Source organism: Hylobates moloch, unplaced genomic scaffold (genome assembly GCF_009828535.3).
Source record: "Hylobates moloch isolate HMO894 unplaced genomic scaffold, HMol_V3 SCAFFOLD_3, whole genome shotgun sequence".
NCBI lineage: Eukaryota > Metazoa > Chordata > Mammalia > Primates > Hylobatidae > Hylobates > Hylobates moloch.
The window spans coordinates 21,267,564-21,289,762 of record NW_026652278.1 but is presented as its reverse complement, the minus strand read 5'-3'; the positions used below and the strand labels follow the sequence as shown (position 1 = coordinate 21,289,762).

Sequence of the window (22,199 nt, the reverse complement as noted above, 5' to 3'; positions counted from 1 at the left end):
TTAAAGATAGGGCATGAAAGCTACTCACCATGCCCATCCAATCACATTTCACACAGTGCTTTAAACATAGGGAGTACCCAAAAAATTCTTAATTCTAAAAGCAAATGTAAATTCTAAAAGTTAAATCTAAAAGACTTGATAAGCGAAGATGACTTTTGTGTAGGTACCCTTACCAGTTGTTCGCCATTGTAGTGACCTTCGATAATGCGATCATAGGAGATTCCAACAGGTATTATCAAGATGTCTGGTATGACATTGGTAGACAGAGTATCTACCACAACTGACAAAAGTCCCGCCCGAGCACAGGAGGTTTTTCCACTCCTAGAACGTGTGCCTTCCAGGAAGATCTCCAAGAATTGCTGCTGTCGAAGTAATTCAACTATATGCTGGGATATAAGAAGAAAGTAAAACATGAATTCAAGACCACTCAACTTAGAATGAGCTCAGAAAAATTAAATCTTTAAAAGCAAAACAGAAAAAACTGTAACTTCACTACTGACAAAGTATCTTATTCACACTAATAAAACAGCTCCTCCAATGCTATATTTTGGTAATAACAACACAACAACAAATTACCAAACTCAAGCAATAATCACTCTAGTTACTCAAAGGGTAGTTTTTAAAAATCTCAACTCAAAAGAGTCGTTTTTCCTTCCACTGTGATAACCAACACAATATCCCTAAGGATAATTAGAGATCACACATACCCCATGGAGCAAAGCTCTATAGAGAACATCTTTCCGTCCATCTGGTGTTTCATCGAGCCTTCGTCGTATGAAGAAGCCCCCAAGCTTATGGATCAAGGTACTATAAATTCAGAATGCATGAATTATTTACAAAGAAAAATGTAAAAAGAATACTCACATTCCAAGTTAATTGAAAACATTTGCCAAGTGGATACAAGCCATATGTGCTGTTTGAGCAGCTGACAGTAAAAATGCAGGCATTTTTTTCATTTTCCATATTATTGACATGTTTCAGTCATTTACATTATTCTTCAGTCTTTGGGATATCACTATGTATAATGAGCCTCTATTACATCTGTTCCAAGCCAAAAGGAGTTTGCATGACATATTACCCGTAAAAATGGTAGTACAGATTTTAAGAGGATTATAGAACACTTCTAAATTTTAACATCCTGCCCAGGGTCTCAAGATACTGACCCTTAAACATTCTGAAATTCGCCCACGGCATGTTTACTACAAAATGAATATGATGTTTATTACGAAAGCTCCTTGGGGGAAATTTTCTCAAATAATTATTGTTTACAGAGGGTCCTTATAAGACAAAAATAACTTTATCCAACTGAACTCAAGCATAACCATCTTTTCAAAACATGAAACAAAAATGTGCTTCATTTGCACATACACAGGCATAAAACAATTCTTTTCCCAACCCCGTGTCTCTTTCTACAACACTAATTTTGATATGAAGTTGAAACTAAGTCAGTGTTTCCAAACTCACAGCCTCCTATTCTTTTCAAGTAGAGTGATACTAATATAAACATTAATATATATTTTTGGTATCCTCTACAGCAGGGGTCCCAAACCCCGGGGCCACGGACCAATACCGGTCCCTGGCCTGTTAGGAACCGGGCCACACAGCAGGAGATGAGTGGCAGGCAAGCAAGCAAAGCTTCATCTATATTTACAGCCATTCCCCATCACTTGCATTACCCTCTAAGCTCTGCCTCCTGTCAGCATCAGCAGCAGCATTAGATTCTCATAGGATAGGAGTGCAAATCCTATTGTGAACCGCACATCTGCCCATGAGGGATCTAGGTTGTGCATTCCTTATGAGAATCTAATGCCTGATGATCTGTCACTGTCTCCTATCACCCCCAGTTGGGACCGTCTAGTGATTCTACTTCGTTAGTTGTATAATTATTTCTTTATATATTACAAAGTAATAATAATAGAAATAAAGTGCACAATAAATGTAACATGCTTGAATCATCCCAAAACCATCCTCCCCACCCCCATGGTCTGTGGAAATTGTCTTCCATGAAACTGGTCCCTGATGCGAAAAAGGTTGGGGACCACTGCTCTACAGTAAATAGAAGGAAGCCACAGTAAGGTGTTGCCAAAGCTTAGTATCACTCTTTGAGAGTAAAACTCTGAAGAATAAAATGAATGAGATGAGCCATCCACAAAAATAACACCTGAGAAGTGGTTTGTGAATGGGTAGACTGTCATGTAACAAAAGAAAGCTGCACAAAAACAGGCTGGGTTAACTACAGCCTGCTGTGTCTGAAGGACAGGTGAGCTACACCATCACTGGCATAAAGTACATGAAAGGGAAGTTGGATTATGAAAAATTATCAGTGTTTATGAAGAAGTTCCAAGAAATCCTAGTTGAGAACCAAATGTGAAGGAAATGGGTACAGGAAATATTCTAATTACAGAGAAGCAAGGCTTCTCTCTAGAGCCCCAGTGGAATAGTCCTCTTCCCTCTAAGTCTGTGCCCACCAGAAACTTCCTGATGACTTTCTAATTCAGTTTCCCAGGTTCCTTGTTCCTGGAGAGAGGTTCCCTGGAGAGCAAACACAGATATTCTAATTCCTGGAAAAGCACATCTACGCTGTAGGATCATATCACACACTATTACAGCTAGCTGTCTCTCTACATTATCCATTATGCTATGTGAAGGCAAGGATTATATATTTTGTTCTCTCTTGTCTAAAGCACAGCTGGATAAATATCATTGACTGCATGAATCCATGGCTTCTCTTCAGTTAGGTCACAGGAGTCTGGTTAGCTACAGAACTCTGAAAGCCTGTAGAACTCTGAACCAAGGGATTAAGAAGGAGCTCCTTAGACTGTGATACTGAGGACATAGCACACAAAGGTGATGAAGGCCATCTTGTGAAGCTCCACCTGCACAACCTGCCAGCCCACTTTCCTCCCAGTCTCTTTCTAAATTCATGCTCCTCTTATCCACTCTCTACCCACAGAGCTGACCTTAGAGATGCTGTGTGCTTTCAGGTTTCAAACTTTAATTTCCCAAACCAGCTCAACCAGTTCCTCACCAATTCCTTGTTGGTGATCAGACCTACCACCTACCCAGTTTCCTAGTTGGTAAACACCTGGGAATCTTGCTCCTTCCTCTCCCCCTCTATTGAGCCCCCATATAGACTAGCACTGGGTCTTTAAATTCAAGCTACTAAGTACTTTTTAAATCGATGCCCTCCTGTCCAAAAACAATACTACAATTTAAACCTCCATTATCTTCTGCCTGAACTACCATAATGGAAGCAGAATTGATTTCATTCTTTCTAATCCAGAATGACCTTTCAAAATACAAATCTGAACATGTCATTTCTCAAGTACAGGACAGACTCTAATCTCTTGGCTTAGAAATTGTTTTGATCTGGCTTTCACTACCTACGCAGCTACCACCTCCAGTCTCTGATCCTTCCTAATGCATCCCATATTCCCACCTTACCCAACTGTCCATCACTTCCCAACCATACCATGCTCCTGTATCTCTCCGCATTTGCACATACTATTTCCCCTGAATGGAACGCACTGAGGAAAACCTCTAAAAAACCTTTCAAAAGGTGAAAACCTCTAAAATACACCTTTCACATGATATTGTACTTTTTAAGTGGTTCTAGCTCTACTAAATTATGAGGTCAAAGTAACAGGTATGGTTATCTTTATATCACGAACCCTTCTCCCACTTCACTGCCCCCTCCCCCGCCACACAACTCCCTACTGCTGAGCCTGGTACGGTCATTTGTTATCTTGCCTTTCTAACTGCCTTTTATCTGTTTGATAAATAATGCCCATAAAGTTTAGGTAGTCACAGTTCACCAAGTATCCCATATAAAACATATAGATAATGATGATAAGTCTTAATGCATTTTTGCACTCTCCAAATTTTACACAATAACTAAGTATCACTTTTATAATAACAGAAAAAAGGCTAATGTCATCTTTACAATAACATATCGAAAGATATAATTAAAAAAATAAAAATTCAAAACATAATCTTTTTAATTCCTTAAATTCCAAAATCAGCTCATCTTACCTGAAGATTGGGATGTTGAGATTATTGCCTGAAGCAATGTATGGTGCTTTGATGTTATGGCAGAAGAGAATGAAAGTGAGCAGCAGATAGTCAATATGGGATCTATGAACTGGTAGAAACAGAAGCGGCAAATTTGTCTAGCAAAGGGAAAAATGCCAAATTTAAAATTCAAATGTAAAACTCAATCACACTTTGCAACTGCATATTTGGCTAGTCACTCAAACACTGGCTAATCAGTGACTCACTCTTTAAAAACATTTTCCAATAATAGGAACTTCCTTCAGTGTAATACTTTTTGAGCTAAAAAAAGAGCAACTGTAACAACAGAAATAAGTTGGGGAAAGAAGAACAATCAAGAGTTCCAGTTGACCTATACCTTTTCTGAGAAGCAGCTCTACTGATATAAAAAGAGCACAGGTTTTGGAGTCAGGCTTGGTTTGGTTTGGTTTGAAATCCAGGGCAAGTCACTTATTATCTGCCACTTGAGACAACCTATTTATCTATCTGTGTCTCTATTGCTTCATCTACAAAATAGGGATTGTTCTACCAGATTTTCAGGGTTGTTGCAAGGTAACTTACAAAAGGAATCCTGCATATTGCTGGTAAGTACTCCTGTATCCCATTTCTCCTCCCCAAATACACAGCTACTGAAGTTATCACAAATGAGGGAAATCTTCCAAATGGGTTGAAATACATCACAGTACACAAGAAAACATTTCCACAAGAACTCTAAAATCACTCTACAATTGAGGGGAGAATGGGGTAATAGATTCACAGAAATTCTTGCCTCAGTTGCAGCTTTAACCATCTCAAGTTGACCTTTGTGAATTTGAATGTTCCAAAAGAAGCTGTTGAACAGTTTTAGCAGCACCCACCCAGTCAGTCTGAAACAAAGTACAAACAAAAAAAAACATAAATGAACACACATATATTTTTACATACAAGCATATACAGTTTACTTCTGTCTACTTAAATTTATGGACCTACAACCTAAAAGTACTTGTAAATGACTTTGTGTGTGTGTGTACACATGCATGCATGTATGTCTGAATTGCTGAACTAGAGCTAACTTTATATATATATACTACTTACAGAAGTAGCCATTTATTATAGACTACAATCATATTTCACTCTAATAACATTTTATACTGCAGGAGCAAATGACCAAGGCGAATGAATATTTAGTGAGCAGAACGATCCCTCTGACATACACAAACCACTCCTTTCATGACTCGGATATGTGAAAGTTGATTCACAAGTAGTCTAGGCGAGCAGATGTTAGTAGTAATACATTGGCTGCTATCAATTAACAGAGAGGAAGGCACCTTCAAGCCTACCACAGTGCTACTTTGCACGAAAGCTGAATAAGAATATAAGAAGAGTTTAATTTAATATCAGGATTCATTAAAACATCTTTTGGACAAACAGAACTGTGCTAGGAAAGTTCAATAATTCAGTCTTATTTGCTCACACCAGCATGGCTGTGATTGAAAGCTTTTTGCCTTGCCTTTTAATACCTGATCATTGCCGGTGAGACAGTGGCAACCATTTCTTGAAGAATCCTTTTAGCTTTCTTTTTCACTTTGTTAACGGCTTTTGATTGCTGCTGGGCAGAACCAACAGGGTTTAATTCAGCAGCCACTTCTGCAATTGCCTCTTGTACTCTGGTATGAAAATGGAAAAAGAGACAATGTAACTGGTTCTATACTACATTCTGTATTCAGTATTTTCTAAACTGCAGCTGTAAATCACAAAACAAAACGTATGTTCTCTTTAAAATGTGGTCACATGAAAGAATAAGCTCAAGCTAGAAGTGCTCTTTCTGGCTATCTACTAAATATTAAGAATATTATATTCCTAAATCAATGAATCTCTGAGGAATCTGGAAAGCGGACTCAAGAATTTAATTCAAATTTACTGGGTGACAACTATGTGAATTTGGATGTTCCCATTAAAGTGTGAGGGACACGAAATCGTACTCTACAAGAAGAGAGAAAAAGAAAGGTTATCCCTTTAGGCATACAATTCAGAGGGATCCAAAAGTCTACTACCAAATTAATGTGTGATTTTTCTTTTGAAGACTTAATTTACTTTTAATTTGTACTGTGACTTTATTAGTAAAACTATATGTAAAACTCTGGGAGGGAACAAAAAGGGTCATAAATATTTACAATTTTTTTTTCAACTCAAACCAGTAACTTTTAAAAGGCACAGCTCAAGATCAAAAGATCACAGCACAGAATAATAAGCAGTGAGATAAAAGGAAACACTTAATCCAGTTTCATAAATCTTCCAGCTGACTTAGGGGAGAAAGCATGAGGTTCAACCTCCTTAAACCACTTCTAACATCCCAGTTACTAGTCAAAACATCTAGAAGAAATAAACGTACTTGAAGGTTTTAACAAGAAAACAGAATATATAATAATCTAAGAGCTTCAAATAATTGTGTTTTACCCTACTGGTGCTGATTTTGGACTAGTGAAGTACAGCAAAATTCCACGTAGCTCCATAATTTACTAATACAAAAAGACCAATACCACAGGACACTGATGCCCCCCAAGTCTATTCCCTAAAAAGCATTCATTGCATTCTGGCCAGGAATGTTTCTATAAGTCATTACCATGACTGATGCACCTCCATTATCAACTACTCACTCATCCATTCGAGAAGTATTTCTTGAGTACATATTATGTGCCAGCATTGTTCAGGCCTTAACAAACATAATGAAGGGTCTACAGGTGACACTTATGAATTCAAAGCAGCCTTTTAATTCACCCTGGTCTCCTGCTCCCCAAATCCAGGTAGATCTCTAAAACTGGCCATGCCAATGAGGCCAGTATTCTAGAATCAATATTCTGGAGTATGGGAGTTTGGAACACCTTCACTCAAACTCCCATACTCTAGAATATTTATTTCCCCATTCCACCTGAGTTCCAGTCAGTCTTTCCTACTGTAAGCAAGCTCCTGTAAGAGCAAAGGCAGTAATTCATTCTATTAAGATTTCTAACAATGACTTTCTAGTACAAGAATTTGTGCCTAGATACTCAGTAACTGGCAAAAATATCAAACTCAATTCTCTTTCAGCTATAAAATAGGAAATACAATGTCTCCAACATTGTTATTACAGAAAGCAGAGAACTCTGGAAATATGTGCATCTCTGAACTCCTATTTGCCTTTCAGGTTTTAGAAACCCATTCAATTATTAATCCATAAAACAAGGCTGCTATTCCCACATGGCACTGTCACCAAAGCATCTGTTCTCCTGCCTTTCTTTAGTTTCCTTTGGAGCTTAACATTTAATGTTTGGAAATGTGAACACTTCTTGAGACACAGTCCTAGAGAAACTAAAGGTTACTAAGAATTACTTCCCTCTCCCACTCCTACCGCCCCTCCCTGCCTCTTCCCACCTTTACACCTGTGCCCCGCCCTTACCTACTGCTGTTCAGCACATTTTCAGTCACATTGGTGGCAAACATGCCCTTATGCACATCTCGCTCTTGAATAAAAAGAACGTAAGAAAGGCGTCTTGCAAGCCACCCCCGGTGTCTGTGAAAATGATTTAGCAGAGAAGTATTAGAGGTACCCCTAAAACAAGTTGCTTAAATCATAAACTAATTTTCCGCCCATAAAAACAAAGCCTAATGTCATCTATTTCTGAGATTTAGGGTTCTCCCACAGCAAATTCTCCTTAGTAGTTCAGAATGTTGTGCAGCCAATTTTATTCACGTACTCTCAGCCAAAACTGAAACTTGGAATTTGTGTATTAATGTTTGAATAGTGTTACTGTGCTGAATAACCCTAATATGAAAACAAAAGAAATAAGAACATCTGGCTTTATTAATACTATTAAAAAGGCAAAAATGTTTAATGCTATATATAAGCTATATCTATTCTGATAAACCATACAGCTTATAATTACAGCTATGGGCTATAAAAAGATAAATTTGGAAGTCTTTTCCTATGATCAAAGGCTAATTTTTTTTGTTATAGTTTTTGTTTGTTTTTTCCTAAGATAATCACTGACTCTCTAATTGAATTGACAAGGCTGATCAGTTGAAAGAAGTCAAGCATGATCTAAATATTTGTACTCTAGGCTAACGAAGCCAGAATTTCTCACTTTTTTTTCCCCTTCACATTTTAAATACACCTGAAGGACAGAACATATTCCTGTCAGTTACAAATGACTATGTGGTGTTTAGATGGGATGATGGAGAGATGAGTTTCAGAATAAGAATGCTACAAGCTTTCATTATGTAATAATTTGAAAACATTTGTAATGATTACATGATATCGCATTATCATTATCAATTCAGTAACTCTGAAAAGACCTAGAATACCCTCAATTGAGAAAAAGTAACTTGAAAGAGAACTGTTTATGAATCACCTATTTCTTCACCTCTCCTTCCTGCCATTCTCTTTTTCTTCTTCCTTTCCTTTGTCTAAATCTTCCAAAAATTTGGCCCAATATATTAAACGTTAATCCTAAACTCTTCCTTCAGCCAACATTTTCAGAAATATTATTGGTATGTACAAAGTCCAGGCTCTCTATGAAATCCCTTTGCAACTGACTGAAAGCATTGTGTGTGTGCACATGTGCATGAGTGTGACAGAGACAGTGTGCCTCTGTAGGTGAATGTGTAAAATGTTTTAGGCTTTGCTTCATAGAATACACAGAAGAACTAAATAGCTGAACATGCAGCTTATTTCACGGAATAGTTTCATTCTGCCTAGTCATCATGGCAAATGCAATTTTCCTCAACTGTCTCTAATTGAGGGCAAGAAACAAACCTCTTGGCTCTATATATAAAATATCTACTTACATAAGGAAGACTCTATGAGATCCCTTTTCTTAGGATCTTATCACCTTATCAAAAAAAATTCAACGGACCAAAGTCTCTCCCCTCTTTTTTAAATTTAAATTTAAATGTAAATTTAAAAGAGAGAGAGAGAGACCAGCAGGCTGGGAATGATCTGCTCATGTACTTAGACTTAAGTTCTGTTTTTAAAAGTTTACTATATATGCAAGTATTATCATTCTCATATGTGATCTAATCATCAAATTATGAGAAGTAATATCATAAGGGCTTCAAGTAGTTGATTTCTTGCACTAATTTTCATAGAATTTCAAGTATTTCTCATCTGAGCCTATCTGCCTGCCTACTCCAGGTATCTATTTTTAGAATTACAAGGACTGCTAGCATTTGGTTACTGATTCTCTTGCCTCACAGACATTCACATAACCTTTCGACCCTCCTTCCCTGTCCCCTGGCCTAGAGTCAGATAAAACAAAGACCCTTTTCTCACACTGGTGCTTATAAGCCTGTCCCCATATGCCTAGAAACTGTAAGAATTCTAAGTAAAGTCTTGGGTAAATTGTAACTCAAACAACATTTGCTCAGTAGAGAAAATGTCTTTTAACACCCTACAGACTGGGCAGATTTCAGTAATTTATACTTTTTTTTTAAGTATTAAATAGTCATAATAAATCATAAGAGATTCAAACCTACCGGTCCTCTCAGACAAATATTTCCCACATTTTGGCCTACTTCATATGCAAAATCAATATAAGTCAAAGAACATTCTAAGTGACATCTACACTCCCCTGAAAATATCTGTGAGTACACAAGTGGTAACAGTAATAGTTCTCTCTGTGGCTATACCGCTTGCAATTTTCAGATAATCTCTCTTGTGTCAGAAACTCATATTCTGTTAACTCTCAGTAATGCAAAGCAATTCAGCTTAAAGTGTGTTAACTGATTATGATGAAGTTTTTCTTTTGAGATGTATTAAAAACATAAGAAATTTCTTTTTACCTTGTGTGAGTTTCATTGATATAAATAACATTCCGCAAACCCAAAGACGGGATACTGGGGTTGAAAAATTTGTCCTATATAAAACAAAGTAAATGTAGACATAAATACACAACTAGATTGACAGTGAAGAGCTCTCATTATGAATTCTTGATGACTTTAATATCAAGCATAAAAATAGATATTGCCTCAAAAATCTAAGTGAAGAAAAAAGTTTTATTGAAAAGTATTTTTTAGCTTTCAAAGAATGTCATAAACTCAAAATTCATCTTTAAAATCTTAAAACTAGCCAGGCGTGATGGCTTACGCCTGTAATTTCAGCACTTTGGGAGGCCGAGGCGGGCAGATCACCTGAAGTCATTAGTTTGAGAGCAGCCTGGCCAACATGGTGAAACTCCGTCTCTACCAAAAATTAGCTGGGTGTGGTGGTCGGTGCCTGCAATCTCAGCTACTTGGGAGGCTGAGGCAGGAGAATTGCTTGAACCTAAGAGACAGAGGTTGCAGTGAGCCAACACGATGCCATTGTACTCCAGCCTGGGCGACAAAGCAAGGCTCCATCTCAAAAAAAACAAAAAACAAAAAACAAACAAACCACCTTAAAACCAAAGGAAATAGTACCCCTTGCTGCTTGACTCCTCATCTCCACCCTGAAAGAAGTGAAGCTACAAGACTGTCAGAGATTTCAGTTTTCCCAAAATACAAAGACCATGCTAAGTACCATGCAGTTACTGTTGCTTACCAAATCTCCCAAAATCCCTGACACATAAGAGTTATCACCATTTTCTAGGTGAGAAACTAAGACTGGCAGAGGTTTAGGATTCAATCTTATGTCTTTATCTAAAGAGTATGGTCTATTACCCCTAAATAACTGTCCATTTAATGAGAAATCGTATGTCTACTGGTCACCCTCTTTACATGTGATCTTGAAAGATACTCCAGAGATAGCTTTGCTGAAAAGATAGTCTACAGCTTTATCAATATGGGCAAAAAGGTAACTGTTCCACACTTCAATGCTGAAAAAGCACAATGTTCCCTCAGCAAATATAAAACTACTAAAGTGGAATCTCTTTAGAGAAAAGGAAAATAGGATTTCAGAGAAAAGATAGCAAATATCATACAGTTACGAATAAAATATTTTTAAACAAATTATTTTAAATGATCATGTCATGGAAGTAATTCAAGATCAAGTTCAACTCCATCAGGTACTATAGTAGGGCAAAAATCAATTGTCTGTTGTACTATCTACCCTTACTCCAAACCATCACCACTACCAAATTATTTCCTATACCCTCTGACTTAAGAACACATTGTAGTTATTGTTTTAAGTATTCAAAATTAGAATTAGACTAGATGTCAGATCTAGAAAGAAAATGACATTCTGTTTAAATCTTGATTTCAAGTGGCCTATTAATCTGAACTAGCTTTACTCCTAGGCTAGAAATTTCTGCGATCCTTGAATTCTACCAAATTCTTGCAACAAGGTACTTGTGGTTTAAAAGAAGCAATATTTATAACAAGACATTCTTCAGCAGATCTGAACATTTAACATAAACTGCTTGGGTTCCACACAAATCTCTCCCATGTTAGCAAACCCCTTTATACCAGACTCAGAATTCTACTTTCTGCCAAACCAACCTTGAGTAGAAAATTCACACAGCACAATTACCTAGTCTCACAAGTTATAAGCCACCTCTATAAATGGCAGGCGCTTAAATGGCAGAATTTCTTCATCCTAATAACTGGATCCCAGAGAGAGCTTAACATTCAGATATGACTTTTAAAAGGCAATTCTGCTGCCTTCAAACACAACTACATGAAATTCTATGTTCCTGTGCTAATTTGTCCTTCTCTTCAACTATCACCAAAAATATACCTCTCACACACTTGGCTCTTCTCAAAGACTACACTGTAATGCAAAAGATATTGCATGGCTTGTTTTTTCACCAAAATACAAACAACAAACCCATATACACTCTCTTAAATCTTCATTCTAACATTTTAGTGACAATCTTTCACTATCACAAAGTCAACAGACACCTTCCATTAGCAAAGACTCCGAGCAAAGTCACAGCTTTAACTTCTTATTCTGTCCCATTATCTCTTCCTTATCTTGCTAGGATTTTAATGTTAAGTGCTAAAGTTCAACACCTAAAAGTTCATGAAGGTTCCCACTAACTTCTTTGAAGACTTAACCGAAAATAAGATCTACTCCCCCCCTAAAAATCCTACTAAAACCTCAAAAGAACTAGATTGTTACCTAGTATCAATTATGGGACCAATATTTACTGAATAAATGAATGGAAAGAAAAAATGTGTCAACATCTTTACTTGAAATATTTGGTTCATAAACATGGGTCTCTGTTCTGAAAGTGAATTTAGTCCAATAAGACCGCCTACTACAAAGTTGGAAATCATATTTTATGCTGAGTATTAGGGTCAATAAGCAGTAAAGTCCTTACCCAGCTCTGGGGAGTGCAGGAGTAACAACATCTTCCAACAAATGGCCTTTTCCGACTCATTAGGCTTTCTTTCCATTTTAAAGTTGCAGATCTGAAGACGGTAGGTCTAAAGCCACACTCACCCTGACAAATCATAAGAAAAAAATATAGTGTCTAAATGGCAAGAGAACACTCGTCTACTTGATCTCAAAATCTAAAGTATTTTGGACAGAAGAAAAACTTACGGCATCTTCTGGGTGATTTTCATTTAAGTACTCCCTCCATGATCAACACTTGGATAAAAGCTTACCACATAAGCAAAAGCTGAGCACCCAAGAATAGTAACAGCTACACACTGAAGGCAGTATTCAAAAATTTAAGAACTAAATTGTAGAAGGTCAAACAGACTTCTGACAGCTAGATAAATCAATTCAGACTCCTGGATCTCTAGTCTAACAATTAACCTTACCCCCTTTTAAATCACACAGTCCCACTACAGAACTATAAAGGCCTTACATAGTGAGCAAGTTTTTACTTTAAATAAAAAACAGGTAAACTTATATAACATTCCTTTATCTTATCAAGGGAACTTAAAGACCAGAATTTAAATTATAGCTATACTGTTCAATTAGGGTCAAACCTCGCTCTTTTATTCTAAAAATGCTTAACTTTGAGCTCAGTTGCTCAAATCTCTGTTATACAGATACAACATTCTCAAAATTAAGCAAAAAAAAAAAACCCACTATTTTTTATATAAAGACAATTACGATAATATTTAAAATACGTCATGTTATACTGAAATAGGAAAAAAATCCAAGAAAATGTATGCCTTTTGGATTGAATTCATACTATAAGTTCCTAATTTTTTAAAGTTTACTTCTATTATAAAATTCATGCTTTTCAAGTATAACTCATGGAAAGTACACACCAAGAGAAAAGAAAGAAAAAAAAAACTTCTTACCTGACCCAAAACTACTACTAGGGTTTTTTTTCCTATGCAAAATGATTATTTCATTTTCTAACATAATCAGTGTACATAAATTTTCTAACCATTTTTTCTTCCCAATATAATGCCATAGAATTTTTTATTAGGCTTCATAAACATACCAGTTTCTGTAGCTATTAATCTTGACGTGATATTATGTTGCTGCCAGTATTTGCACCTTCACAAACATCACTGAAATGAACATTTTTAGGCTGAATGCTTTTAACTCTTATCCTAAACTTACCCATTCCTCACTTGTGTGCTTACATCGACCAACACTGTATTCTGATGAATTTGGCAGATAAGAAACATCTATTGTACCAAGGGTCAGTGCAGATTCATCCATGTCACAAAGTGTAATTCCCAAATCATGTGCTATAAAAAATAGGTACCATTTAAATTAACAAGGAATCGAGAGAGTAAATACCAGAACTCAAAATTCTGATTTCTACATTACTTTGCTCCATAATGGGATATCAAATGAACTGACAGACTTCTATCATGTTGAGTCACAAGGTAAAAACTGACCTTTATGTGTTTATATGAACACAGTTAGGCTGCCCTGACTAGGAAAAAAAAAAAAAAAATCAGCATTTGTATTCTAAGACTTCCTGAATATATAAGGATACAACACTGTATCCTTTGTATCCACACAAAATAGCTATGAATAGTATCCAAACAAAATATAGTATGCAAACAAAATAGTATCCAAACAAAATAGCTATGAATTGTATCCAAACAAAATATAGTATGCCAACAAAATAGTATCCAAACAAAATAGCTATGAATTGTATCCAAACAAAATAGCTATGAATAGTCATTTGCAAATGAAAGTAAGAGCTTATTTTTATTTCATTTTTGTTAATCGAATAGTTCCTGGCAGAAGGAAGGCATGTTTATTCAATTAAGGCAATTAGGGCACCCCTTAAGTTCCCCTACTTAAATTGAATTAAGATCCTAATTTTCTTGTGATGTCCTAAAAGAAACATTTTCACTTTTAATACAAAGGTAATACAAAGCTACAAAGCTCTGAAAGAAAAGCACACTATTTTGAAATATCCGATGTATAAGTTTTCATCCTTTTCGATAAGCTTTTTTCTACCCTAAGGAAAAAGGTTCACTAAGAGTAAACTCCTAGAATAGATATTAACCCAAAATATAAAAACTTTCAAACATAATCTCTAGCCTCACATTATTTTTGCTTCTGGCTGTTTCTCACCTGGCCTAAAATTATTCCTTTAAAATCCTGAAAGGTCATGTCTAGATTAACAGTGTTCCTTTGGAAGGCATATTCCAATTTCTTTACAATCCCCACATGGGTCTGCTACAGTCACTGTTATTCTCGGCATAACCACCTATGTCCTTAACAATTTAACATAAGTACAATCTAACAGGCTAGGGGAGAGAATAAACCAATGCACCTGGGATGAAAGTTCTTCTATTTCATAACATAAAACTTCAGGACTCAGCTATCAGTTTCGGGTGCAGAATGTCCATACAACAGGGGAGCCGCTGCTGCCTGAGAAAACGAAGTGAAGAGGGGATGAGGAGAGGACAAAGAGGCTCGCTTGTGCCAATAGGAGGTCCACGTTTCGCACTTCCTCCCTCCGCACAGTTCGCTCTAGGTCAAGGAGTAATAAAGAAGCAATATCCCAGAGGCACCAGCCAGCATGCGCTGAGGGAAGCTGACTAGAGGATCTGAAAAGGACAGAGGCTGGAAGACCAGCTCTGAGGTTTAAATCTTCCACTGCTTACCATCTGTGTGATTTTTTATTACCATAAGCCGGTTAACTTCTATGCCTTAGTTTTCCCATCTGGAAAATGGGCAGAATGATAGCTCTTACCTCCTGGGTTGCTGAGAGGACGGAATAATATAAACAAAGGGTCTACCACAGTGTGTAACACACAGTGAGCGCTCAGTACAATCAATGGTAACGCTGTCATTAATTATCTCCAGCATACCGGCTGCTCTCAGAGTACCCCTTGCTGCCTCAATGTCCCCTAGGGACCCAGGCGGGCTGGCTGGCGGCGCCTCCACGCGTGCAGATGCTTAGGGGACTGAGTCCATAAGGACTCCTTCCAACCCAGGGGAACCCATGCCCCAGCCCAGTCTCCCCAGGAGAGATGAATCCTGACCCCCACCCCTGCACGAGACCGATCCATTTCTCAGGGAGAAGCCTGGAGCTCGGGGGTGGGGGAGAAGGGGACACGACTGCCCCAGCAACTTGCGAGAGTCGCACCAGCTCCACGCACTTATCCCGGCGCTCCCGGCCCGAGCAGCCTCCCGCAGCCCACACCTGCCCTCGCAGTTCGCACCCTAGCAGCTCCGGCTTCGGCTGCTGCAGCAGCCCGCACTTCAAGTCCCTGCCAATGCTTGCTGCAATGGCGCACCCTGATGACACAACCGGCGCGTGGGATTGACGCAGGGCCGCCGGCGAGCCAGCGCCGGGGGCGGGGCCCGGCCTGCGGGCCTCAGGGAGCGTGAGTGGATCCGAGAGTGGAATGTGTGTACTCGAGTGTGCGTGCCTGTGTGTGGCTAAAGATAGTGTGTGAGCGCCTGGACAGATGGTTACACTGCCTAGGCCATGCGTGTGTGAGTGTGTGTGGGTACCTCATTCTGCTTTGTGTGAATTCAGCTTATCCGGGAGCTTGTCCCTCTTCCAGGCTCTGTTGGGAATGTGCGCGTGGGCTATCAGGTTATGTGTGTGGTCTGACTTTTTATGAGATCTGTAAGACTATGTAGGATTTACTACAAATGGGAGAGGCAGGGATTGCAAATGGCCATGTTGTGTAATTTCTACAAAAGTGGCTGAGTAGCCTTTTCCTTTAAGGAGGAGAATGAAATATGAAAAGAAGCAAATAAGGCTTGTAGGATAAAAAGCCTCAGTTAGGAGAAATAAGGGCTTTTAACCCCCGTCGGATTATATGTTGCAAAGCATGGTGAATATAGTAAATAATAATGTATTATACAGTTCAAAATCGCTAAGAGTACATTTCAAAAGTTCTCACCATGAAAACTGAGAAGTATTTGAGGTGGATATGTCAATTAGCTTGATTCAATTATTCCACATTGTATTCATAAGTCATAACATCGATTTGTACCCCCTAAATATATGCAGCTATTTAGTTAATTTAAAATATAATTTTTAAAAAATGAAGTAGGCCGGGCGCGGTGGCTCACGCTTGTAATCCCAGCACTTTGGGAGGCCGAGGCGGGCGGATCACGAGGTCAGGAGATCGAGACCACGGTGAAACCCCGTCTCTACTAAAAATACAAAAAATTAGCCGGGCGTGGTGGTGGGCGCCTGTAGTCCCAGCTACTCGGAGAGGCTGAGGCAGGAGAATGGCGTGAACCCGGGAGGCGGAGCTTGCAGTGAGCCGAGATTGCGCCACTGCACTCCAGCCTGGGTGACAGAGCGAGACTCCGTATCAAAAAAAAAAAAAAAAAAAAAAAATGTAGTAGTCTGAGTTCAAGTTGGCCTACCTTTAGCCCTTGGAACAAAATAACACTGACCATGAAGTTCTAAACAATACTTGTCATGCCATTGACAAGGCCAATGATTATCAAGAGCATCAGCAATTTAGAAGGAAAAAGATAACCTTTTTTATCAAGGAGGTGGTGGCACACATCTATACTCCCAGCTGCTCAAGAGGCTGAGGTGGGAGGATTGCTGGAGTCTGGTAGGCAGGGGGTTGCGGTCAGCCAAAATTACACCACTGCACTCCAGCCTGGGCAACAACGAGACCCTGTCTCAAAAAATAATAAATAAACTTTTACATGCACTCAAGCAACACACGAAGTATGAACTAGGATCTGGGAATACAAAGATGATTAAGTCGTATGCCCTTCCCTCAAGCCTCTGCGGCCAGACCTTGTCCCTCCTACACTCACTAATCCTAATCCCCTATTCAATACAAATCTTCGTGCATATCCACCTGGAAAAAAATCATCTACAGCCCCCCATAGGACAAATGCCTGAGCCTGGAACATAATAAGGCCTCCGCAGAGAGGCCTCTGCTATTCCCTCTTCTGCAGCAGAAGCCTTTTACTTCCTCTCTGATTGTTCTTAGACAAGCCATGGGCACTCATCCTCTTAATTCTGCTCATACTGTTCTCCCTGAAACTCTACAGTTCCTTCCTGAACTAGTTCTTCAGGCCTTCCCTAATCTCTCCAGCCCTCAATAACCACACTCTCCTGTGATATCTCAAATATGTACTACAATACCACACCTTGGATCTTTCTCAATTTCTGTCAAGTCTTCTAGATGATGGCAAACACATTATGTCAGTGACTTGCCTCAGTCTCTTAGTTAACACCACAGTCTCTTGTTGTATAGTAAGCACTCAGTACTTATTGGGGCTAAGGAACAATAAAAAAAAATCCTTCTCTTGAATTTTTCGTGCCTCTGTGTATAAATCTCGAACTTTCTTGTGCCGCTGTGTATAAATCCACCCCAAAATGCAAATGTTCTCCTCTTTTGAAATAATCAAAAACAATGGGAGTTGATATTCATATTTTTTAAGAAAATGAGCTTCTTGAGGTCAAAGACTCTGTCTTTATTCAACCCACACACATAATCTTAGCAATAAGCACACACTTAAATACTCAAGCACTTTATGTTGACTAGAGGAAGATGAATTTTAATCCCAAAACATTATGAAATTTTGTGTACAGGTTATTGGCCCATGACAAGGAAAAAAAGAAAGAGGGGAGAAAGTAAGGGAAAGTCTTAGGGTTTGAAGTCACTACTAAAGAGAAAGTAACAACAAATTCACTACAGAGAATACCACAGGAGTTTTAAAATGTAAGCCAAAGGGAAAAATGGATCATCTTACATAAAATTCATTTGTAGGCAACTCTTCAGTAATGCCTGTTGCACAATTGTTACTGTGGAGCTCATGTGCATTGCAATGTCAGGTGTTTCGTGTTACTTAACAAGAATTGTTTTGGAAATAGGTGACACCCTTGGCAATCTGTTTTATGAAGAGAGCCACAGTAATTTATAGCAATCCAGTCTAGCCAGCTAAGATGGAGCAACAGGACTGAATTTACTCTCCTGCCTAAAACAACTAAAAACAAAAACAAAAACAAACAGGCGTTTATAAGACAATGCCTTTTAAACGTTGTGCTGGACAGTGGTCCTTGAGGTGGGAAAACAAATGAGGTGAGCCCTCTCCTCCCTGGGAGAGCAGGGAGGCCAAAGCAGCTGGAACTGTGAGTTGTATATCAGAAAGGAGAAAGCTACACAGAGAAAGAAGGAGCTGTGGAGATCTACAACACATCTCACTCCAGTCTTCCGCTGATTAGAGCATGTGTGTGAGGAAGCTACCTAAGGGCAGGAAATAATCATGTATGAAGAACAGAGAGAGCAATTACTAAAGCTTGCACAGGGTAGGAAATTAATTCTGCTCCCACAAGGCAGAGTAGAAAGTTACCCAGTGATCATACAGGAGCAGAAATAGTGCCTGATCCTGGCACCCAGACTGGAAAACCTCATAATTCACAACTCAAATGGTTTTACTTCAGTAGTGGGGCAAAATTAGCCCTAATGTGAAAGCTACTCTGATTCTATCTTAGAAATCTTAAAAGCCAGCCACCAAAGGATTAAGCTGTTTTTAAGAACAAAGTGTCCCAGAGCAAAGCACAAGAATATTTACAGGAAATTAAAAATAACCAACACCTAACAAGGTAAAATTTGCAACATCTGGAATCCAATCAGAATTATCAGGCATGCAAAAAGAAGCAGGAAAGTAATGAGAAAAAAAAATCAACCAATTGAAATCATCCCAGAAATGACAGAGATGATAAAATAAGAGAACAAGGACATTAAGAAAGTAGTTATGACTGTATTTAACGTGTTCCACAAGTAGAAAAAATAAACTGAGCATAGGAAGTAGAGATGTGAAAAAAAAAAAAAAAAAGACACAAACCAAACATCTAGGAGATGATAAAACCACATCTGAGATTTTTAATGCCCTAACACACACACACAGACACACACACACACACACACACACACACGATTAATAAGTTAGACATTAGCCGGGCGCGGTGGCTCACGCTTGTAATCCCAGCACTTTGGGAGGCTGAGGCGGGCGGATCGCGAGATCAGGAGATCGAGACCACGGTGAAACCCCGTCTCTAAAAAAAAAAAAAAATACAAAAAATCAGCCGGGCGTGGTGGCGGGCGCCTGTAGTCCCAGCTACTCGGAGAGGCTGAGGCAGGAGAATGGCGTGAACCCAGGAGGCGGAGCTTGCAGTGAGCCGAGATTGCGCCACTGCACTCCAGCCTGGGCGACAGAGCGAGACTCCGTCTCAACAACAACAACAACAACAACAAAAAAAAATAAGTTAGACATTAATAAAAAAGAAACAGTAAAAAACTTGACGGGAGGCTGAGGCAGGAGAATGGCGTGAACCCGGGAGGTGGAGCTTGCAGTGAGCCAAGATCATGCCTCTGCACTCCAGCTTGGGTGACAGAGCGAGACTTTGTCTCAAAACAAAAACAAAAACAAAAAAAAACTTGAAAGTATTGTGATAGAAACTATCCAAAATGAAACACTGAGGGAAGAAAAATACTGAAAGTAAAAGTAGAGCATCAGTGAGCCTAGTATACATGCAATTGTAGTCCCTGAAGAAAATGAGAAATATGAGGTGAGAATAGATTAGGGAGGACAGAAAAAAGTATTTGAAAGAATAATTGATGAAAACTTTCCAAATTTGACCAAAACTATAAACTCATAAACCCAAAAAGCTCAACAAACTCAGTAGAAACATGAAGAAAACCATACCAAGAAACATTACAATCAAAACGTCTAAAGCCACTGATAAAGAGAAAATCTTAAAAGCTATCAGAGAGAAAAAAAAAAAGACATTACTGTACAGAGGAACAAAGGTAAGAATGACAGCAGATTTCGCATCAGAAAAATGCAAACCAGAAGATGGTGGAGCAGCATCTGAAGTACTGAATGAAGAACCTATCAATCAAGAGTTCTTTTTATATTAATATATAGTATGTACATTTACATATTTTTTATATATATCAAAAAAATAAAATAACATATTTTGACATCAGATTGCCAAAAGAATTCATCACCAGCAGGATCGTTCTATAAGCAACGTTAAAGAAAGTCTTTCAGGCAAAAAAAAAAATGCTGTCAGATGGAATTCTGAATCTATGCAAAGGAATTAAGAGCTTAAGAAACCACAAATATGTAGGTAAATAATTTTTCTTATTTTTAAAACCCTTCTATTTTATTTTATTTTATTTTATTTTTGAGATGGAATCTCGCTCTGTCACTCAGGCTGGAGTGCAGTGGTGCAGTGGCGTGATCTTGGCTCACTGAAACCTCCTCTTCACAGGTTCAAGCAATTTTCACGCCTCAGCCTCCTGAGTAGCTGGGATTACAGGCACCCGCCACAATGCCCAGCTAATTTTTTTCTGTATGTTTAGTAGAGTTGGGGTTCACCATGTTGCCCATGTCAGTCTCGATCTCCTGACCTCAAGTGATCCGCCTGCCTTGACCTCCCAAAGTGCTGAGATTATAAGAGTGAGCCACCATGTCAGCCATTAAAACCCTTTTAAAAGATAATTCCTTAATGCACAAACAAAAACAATATTTTGTGGGGTTTATAACATATGTAGAAATAAAATGTATGATGACAACAGCACAAAGTCCAGGAAGGGAGAAGTATTCTGTTGTAAGATTCTTATCTTATGCACCAAGTGGCATAATATACTTGAAGGTAAACTGTAATAAGTTAAAGATGTATACTTTAACTCCTAAAGCAACTACTATGAAAGCAAAACTAAGAGTTATTGTTAACACATCAACAAAGAAGCTTAAGTTGAATTTTTAAAATGTTTAATGAATTCAAAAGAAGGCAGTAAATGATGTGGTAGAAAAGAAAGAATAGATAGAATAAAGAAAAAATACATGGCAAGATGATAGATTTAAGCTCATATAAGTAATCACCCTAATTAAAAGGCAGATATTGTCAGATTGGAAAGAAAATGAAGATCCAACAATATGTCACCTATTTAAAAACTCACTTTAAATATTAAGACAAATAAAAGGTTAGGAAACAGTATGCTATATTAATGCTAATCAAAAGAAATATAGGTGGGTATATTAATATCATAATTTCAATACAAAGAATATTATCAGATATAATATAGAGGATCATTTTATAATGATAAAAGGGTCAATTCATAATGAGGACAAACTGATTCTACATATTTATTCCTCTAATACAGAACTTCAAAACATATAAATCAAAAACTAATCGAATTGCAAGAAGAAATTTTAAAAATCTACAATTGTAGTCAGCCATTTCAATACCCCTCCCCCAATAACTAATAGAACTGTGGGTAAAAAATTAATAAGGACTTAAAAGGCTTGTACAATACTATCAACCCAACTTGGTCTAATTGACATTTATAGAACATGCCACCCAATAACAGGAGAATAAACATTCAAGTGTGCACAGAACATCCAGCAAGATAGGTCATATTCTGGGTCATAAAACAAGTCTCGATGCACATATAAGGATCCAAATCATAAAACATATACTCTGAGCACAGAAGAAATTAGAAACCACTAACTTAAAGGTATTTGGAAAATCCTTAACTATTTGGAAACTCACATACTTTTAAAAAATCTTGCTGTAAAAAAGAAATAAAAATGAAAATTAGTAAGTACCTTGAACTAAATGATAATGAAAACACAATATATCATACTTTGAGGAATGCAGCTAAAACAGTACTTAGAAATTTATGGTACTAAAACACCTATACTAGAAAAAAAGAAAGATCTCAAATTATTTATCTCAGATTCAGCCTTAAGAAAAAAGTATAAATTAAACCCAAAGTAAGCAAAACAAAAAGAGAAAATAATAAAGGGCAGATATCAACGAAAGCAGAAAAATTTT

At 37.9% G+C, this 22,199-nt stretch overlaps 1 protein-coding gene across 3 annotated transcripts in view; it reads right to left on the bottom strand.

Moving 5' to 3' along the window:
- GPAM (glycerol-3-phosphate acyltransferase, mitochondrial) overlaps positions 1-22,199 on the bottom strand; it is a 71,322-nt gene that overhangs the window by 18,270 nt on the left and 30,853 nt on the right. The window contains exons 1-11 of one of the 3 annotated variants that reach the window (XM_032177915.2): positions 15,583-15,655; positions 14,688-14,785; positions 13,511-13,641; positions 12,303-12,425; positions 9,847-9,920; positions 7,466-7,579; positions 5,550-5,696; positions 4,820-4,916; positions 4,033-4,169; positions 708-807; positions 174-386 (exon numbers count right to left, since the gene is read on the bottom strand). In XM_032177915.2, the coding sequence (XP_032033806.1) occupies positions 174-386; positions 708-807; positions 4,033-4,169; positions 4,820-4,916; positions 5,550-5,696; positions 7,466-7,579; positions 9,847-9,920; positions 12,303-12,425; positions 13,511-13,612 (1,107 nt within the window). In that variant the 5' untranslated portion in view covers positions 13,613-13,641; positions 14,688-14,785; positions 15,583-15,655. Of the gene's footprint in view, positions 1-173; positions 387-707; positions 808-4,032; positions 4,170-4,819; positions 4,917-5,549; positions 5,697-7,465; positions 7,580-9,846; positions 9,921-12,302; positions 12,426-13,510; positions 13,642-14,687; positions 14,786-15,582; positions 15,656-22,199 lie in introns of those variants that run through there. The other 2 variants (XM_032177921.2, XM_058436022.1) reach the window with 2 other exon arrangements.